Here is a 6474-nt window from a genome sequence, read left to right as displayed (position 1 = left end):
ATATACATAATTTTATTGTTTTATAATAAATATATTTTGATATTTTGATAATGAAAATATAAATTTAAAAATGAATCAACCAAATATTTCATCATTATTTTCTCCGTTCGAAAATAAAATTTATTTTAACAAATTAAACATATTTTCTAAAATATGAAAATCTAACATGAAAATTTTTTTTACAAAATAAAAATAAAAAATTATTTTCATAAACCAATCAATATTTTATATACATTATTTTTATGTATATCTCTCTTATGCACTTTTTAAATTTTTCTATGAAAAGTGATGTATAAAAAATTAAAAAAAATTTGTCTTTTTTTCTTTTATCAAAGATAGATAGATTTAAATCTGCGACCTCTTAAACGAGCATGGAGTGACTATTTCATTTGAATTATAACTCATTGACAAATTTATCTTTTATATTATTAAAAAAATTTGCACAAAATAAATAAAAAAATAATACAAATATCATTTTTCTATATTTATTCTATATGAAATCACTTTCAAGGAACTAATTAATTGGCCGTATTTTATGCCCATAAATCAATTGAGCAGGTGCACTGGATTAAGAAGCATGTATTTGTGAATGTTTGGCACTCAGAGAAGGTGGGTACTATCTTATATGTCTTCTTTGCTGAAATCACCTTTTGGGCTGTTGTTGCTGGCATCTTGCACAAATTCAAAATATATTGGAAACTCTGAACTTTCTAGGTTTTCTACACCTATATATCACCCATATTACTATTACATAGATATTGTTAAAATAGTCCAGACTTTTCTTTTAATTATTTTAGCAGTGATTTCAATGTTACAAGTTTAAATCGCAGAATTAATTATGTAGGGATGTAATCATTAAGTTATTAAAGTCTTTATATCTTTCTATTACGATCTTTTCTAAAATTTTGTATTAATGCAAGATGTGGGCATACTATTATCCTTTTTATTCTACAAACTTCCAGAAAGAATTATAATACGTTAATACTAAGGCAATTTACATATTTAAATAAAATCAGAGAAATATTTACCCAAATACATAAATTAAAAAGTTGTTACGTACTTATGCAAAATGCATTATTATGTAAACTGTGAGAGCCAACTACAGTTTTTGATTTGTACATAAACCGTAGCTGACAGAGAGATTTTATAGAAGAAAAAGTTTGGCTGTAAACCGTGAACACCAACCACGAATTAGGAAGGAAAAGTGTTAGGCATAAACCTTGGGTGGCTACCACGGTTTATGAAGAATTTTGTGTTAAACGTAAAATCTCCTAGGCTCCCACGGTTTACGTTTATATGTATATATATACATAATCCGGTGATGCTCAACATGAATCATTTGAAAACAATAAAATTTTTGAAACCTTCGTTCAACTTGCATGAGAGATACATTTTTACATATATTTTTAAAATATAATATAGATACATTTTTAATTATATTAATAAGACGATTAATTTACGTCTGAATTCACAATATAAGAGTAACTTTTGTGAAACACGTTGAAGACGATAAAAGTGTGTTTTGAACGATGTTTTTTTTGATGTTTGACAACTTTTTTTTTTGAACTCCAACTTGATTCTGCATCTCAAAAACTCGTTCATTAGAAGCAAAAAATTATAGTTTCTGCATTTACTCAACCCACGTTTAGGTTGTTGCTTGTTATTATTGGTTTTTCCATAATTTTTTCTAAATAAATGCTAAAAATATTAAAATAATTAAAATAATTATAGCTTCTGCATTTACTCAACCCACGTTGTAGGTTGAATCTCACCCACATATATATAAATATTCCCTCCTCATAAACTGTTGTAGGCTATAAGGATTTATGCCAATTACCATTCCTTCATAAACCGTTGCTGGCAGCAAGGTTTTATGAAGATTTTCTTGCATTCATAAACCGTGATAGCCTACTACGGTTTATGGTCATTTTGTTTTAACACGTAATCCATTCCTGCCAGCCAAAACCGTGATTGACTCCCACGGTTTACATAATAATGCATTTTGCACAAACACGTAACAATTTTTTGATTTGTGTATTTGGATAAAGGTTTCTCTAATTTTATTTAAATATGTAAATTGTCCTTAATACTATTCCACAATTTTCACATGCTTATTCGGAAATGAGACTAAAGACATGAAGAAGAAAATAATCAAAATATATATCAATGATATTTTAAAATAGTATATGCCAAATCACCATTGGCCGCCAATTATAATTTAAAACAAATCATATATTCGGGGAAGAAAACTACAAATAACGAAATAAAGTATATTCCTATTTTGTAATCAAAATAAAATATAGCTTAAAGATATCTAAATTAATGTTGAAATTGGCAAAATTTTGGTGTAATTCATGGTTGTGGTGCTTTTGGTGGTGATTAACGATGAAATAGCTCTGCTCCTCGCACAGTGTGAAAAGGCTTAACCTTGTATTTGAAGATTCGAGGGGCGGCTTTGGTGATTGTTGGGTATGGGACATTGACTAAGTCATATCATCTCATCAGAAATCAAATTTATGATGAATGAATTGCAAATTGTAATGGGTTTGGTGCAGGATTTTGATTTGATTGTTTATTTTTATTTCATTTGGTTTGTTTTGTTTTGAATAGTGGTAGAGATTATAGGGGCATGCTGCAGATCACTTGTATCATGATTGAGAAATGAGAACTTTCAAATATATATAAAAAACCTATTAACATTTCAATTCAGAAGCAGTTCAGAGGGACCAAGATAGAGAGTTTGGAGTGACTTTGGAAGGTAACCCTCTGTTAACACTTCAAATATTGAAAACGCCATTTTCGCATAGTGTACGAAGACTAAACTAAATTAACAAAAAAAAATTTATTTTATGCATCTCATTGGATGTGAGAACGGTTATTTATTTATTTTTTAATTGAAAAAAGTTCATTCTCCCCCACTGCCAAAAAAGCACTGTATTTTCTTGCATTTCACCTCCCATTCCAACTCTGGAACATTACACCATTTTTTAACGCATAACAAATTTTTTTAGCTGATAGATATAACAACCTTTTCTTTTATGATGGAGATGAAAATGCATTCGATTATAATGGCAAATTGAAATTGATTGTATAACAAAATTTGTATAACAAATTCTGTTAAAAATTAGTGTTGCTGAGTCAGGGTATCATTATTTTAATTAGTTAATTACTTTAAATTAAATTAGGAATTAGGGATAAGTTAGTAATATAAATAGTAGGCAATTTGTAACTTATTCTATTCAATTTTTTTCTGAATCAATATATAGAAATTATTATCTCTCTCTCTCTTTTCCAATTCTTCTCCCAAAATCTCGATCAAGAACTCGGTTTTATCATGGTGCGGAGAGCGTGGAAGATCGAGATTGAAGAAAGGGTGTCGTTGATACAATTGAAGCTGTGGTTTAGTCACAATGGCAAACAACCCCAGTTCAGACCCTGAGGTGAATCAAACTCCAGATTCAGAGTTTTCTCCAGCGGAACTTCAAAGCTTAGCACGGGTTTTGAGCAAACTCTCAAATATGCAATTATCAAGCGCAAAATCAAGTGCCAATTTCTTATCAGATCCATCAAGTGTTTATTACTTACATCCAGGTGAGAATCTGGGAATCTCTATTGTTACTGTTACCTTGAACACTCAGAATTATAATTTCTGGTCTAGAGTTATGAGGTTAGCTTTGAAATCAAAGAACAAACTAGGATTCATTGATGGAACTATACAAAAACCGAATAAGGATGATCCAACTTTTATAGCTTGGGATAAATGCAACACATATGTTGTAGCTTGGATTAATTTGTCATTGAGTACTGAAATTGCACAGAGTATAGCTTGGAATGAGATTGCTGTAGATCTGTGGGTTGATTTAAAGCACAAGTATTATCATGGAGATTTGTTTAAGATTGCTGAGTTAGAAGAAGAATTACACACAATGAAACAGGGATATCTAACTATCACAGGATACTACACGAAGATGAAGGCAGTTTGGGAAGAAATTGAAGGCTTCCAGCCAGTTCCTAAATGTAAGGAATGTAATGAAGAGTGTGATTGTGGTCTTCAAACAATGAGAAATTACAGAAGAGAGAATTATGCGGTAAGGTTCTTGAGAGGCTTGAATGAGCAATATGAGACTGTGAGATCCCAAATAATGCTTGAGACCTATTCCTACTATCAATGAGGTGTTCTCTTTGCTTACTCAACAAGAGAGGCAGCTTCATGGTCCAAATCAGGAGGTTAGAAATTTTGCTACAATGGCTAATTCAGTGCACAATTTTAACAACTATGTCCCTAGAGGAAGAGGGCGAGGGGGACGAGCAGGGAGAACTGGAAGAGGTGGTGGAAGGAGCTCATCTAAGACATGTTCATATTGTCATAAGGTAGGGCACTTTGTGGATACTTGTTACCACAAACATGGGTTCCCACCCCACCTCCAAAGGTAACAATTATCACAGGAAGTGAACAATGCAGCTGTGACAAATCAGATAGCTACTAAAATTGAAGAAAATAGTGGTTGTACAGAGAAACAAGAGAAGGAGAGTGATGTTCAATCTGTCTAATCAGAATTTGAGAAACGCACTGCTTACCTTTCTTCAACAGGAGTGTACTGGTGGACGAAATTGTGATCCATGCTCTTTGTACTTGTATAAAATTTAATAATTGGGTCTATTTGAATTCACAACTCCGTTCAACTAGCCAGCAAGTGTACTGGGTCGTCCAAGTAATAAACCTTACGCGAGTAAGGGTCGATCCCACAGAGATTGTTGGTATGAAGCAAGCTATAGTCACCTTGTAAATCTCAGTTAGGCAGATTAAATTGATTTATGGATTTTCGAATAATTAATAATAAAATAGGAAATAAAAAGGGATAGAAATACTCATGTAAATCAATAGTGGGAGTTTCAGATAAGTGCATGGAGATGCTGTGCTCCTCTTGAATCTCTACTTTCTCATTGCTTTCATCCAATCCTTCTTACTCCTTTCCATGGCAAGCTGTCTGTAGGGCATCACCATCATCAATGGCTAATTTTAATCCTCTCGGGAAAATGGTCCTATGCGCTGTCACTGCACGGCTAATCGTCTGGAGGCATCACCCATGGTTGATGGCTACATCCCATCCTCGCAGTGAAAACTAATGCTCATGTCACAGTCATTCAATACCGGAATCCTACTCGGAATACCACAGACAAGGTTAGACTTTCCGGATCCTCATGAATGCCGCCATCCATCTAGCTTATACCACGAAGATTCTGTTGGGGAATCTAAGAGATATGCGCCCGGCCTAAGGTAGAACGGAAGTGGTTGTCAATCATGCGCGTTCATGGGTGAGAATGATGATGAGTGTCAGGGATCATCACATTCATCAAAGTATTGTGCAACGTATATCTTAGAATAAGAATAAAAGAGAATTGAGTAAAAAGTAATAGTAATTGTATTGAAACTTGAGGTACAGCAGAGCTCCACACCCTTAATCTATGGTGTGCAGAAACTCCACCGTTGAAAATACATAAGTGAAAGGTTCAGGCATGGCCGAATGGCCAGCCCTCCAAAACGTGATCAATAGTCTCCTAAGATGAAGAATAAAATAAAACTGAGACCAAAGATGAAACGTGGTCCAAAAGACCTCTAATACAATAGTTAAATGTTCTATTTATAATAAACTCGCTCCTAGGGTTTACATGAGTAAGTAATTGATGCTTAAATCCACTTCCGGGGCCCACTTGGTGTATGTTTGGGCTGAGCTTGATCTATCCACGAGTTGAGGCTTTTCTTGGAGTTGAACTCCAAGTTATGACGTGTTTTGGGCGTTCAACTCCGGATCATGACGTTTTTCTGGCGTTTAATTAACTCTAGACAGCAGCATGTACTTGGCGTTCAACGCCAAGTTACGTCGTCAATTTCCGAATAAAGTATGGACTATTATATATTTCTGAAAAGCTCTGGATATCTACTTTCCAACGCCATTAAGAGCGCGCCATTTGGAGTTTTGTAGCTCCAGAAAATCCATTTTGAGTGCAGGGAGGTCAGATTCTAACAGCATCAGCAGTCCTTTTGTCAGCCTTTTTCAGAGTTTTGCTCAAGTCCCTCAATTTCAGCCAGAATTTACCTGAAATCACAGAAAAACACACAAACTCATAGTAAAGTCCAGAAATGTGAATTTAACATAAAAACTAATGAAAACATCCCTAAAAGTAGCTAGATCTTACTAAAAACTACTTAAAAACAAGCCAAAAAACGTATAAATTATCTCTCATCACAACACCAAACTTAAATTGTTGCTTGTCCCCAAGCAACTGAAAATCAATTAGGATAAAAAGAAGAGAATATACTATAAATTCCAAAATATCAGTGAATATTAATTCCAATTAGATGAGCGGGACTTGTAGCTTTTTGCTTTTGAACAGTTTTGGCATCTCACTTTTTCCTTTGTAGTTCAGAGTGATTGGCGTCTCTGGGAACTTAGAATTTTGGATAGTGTTATT

General features: G+C 33.5%; 1 protein-coding gene across 2 annotated transcripts in view; it reads left to right on the top strand.

The window, feature by feature from the left end:
• The window catches only part of LOC107493605 (uncharacterized), an 11892-nt gene extending 11121 nt beyond the window's left edge, over positions 1-771 (top strand). For both annotated transcript variants that reach the window (XM_021126005.2, XM_052251340.1), the window contains one exon: positions 559-771. In XM_021126005.2, coding sequence (XP_020981664.1) covers positions 559-705 — 147 coding nt within the window. In that variant the 3' untranslated portion in view covers positions 706-771. The remainder of the gene's footprint in view (positions 1-558) is intronic.
• The last annotated feature ends 5703 nt before the right edge of the window (positions 772-6474 follow it).

This window comes from Arachis duranensis, chromosome 6, assembly GCF_000817695.3.
Source record: "Arachis duranensis cultivar V14167 chromosome 6, aradu.V14167.gnm2.J7QH, whole genome shotgun sequence".
Taxonomy (NCBI): Eukaryota; Viridiplantae; Streptophyta; class Magnoliopsida; order Fabales; family Fabaceae; genus Arachis; species Arachis duranensis.
This window is presented reverse-complemented; position numbering and strand designations above follow the sequence as displayed.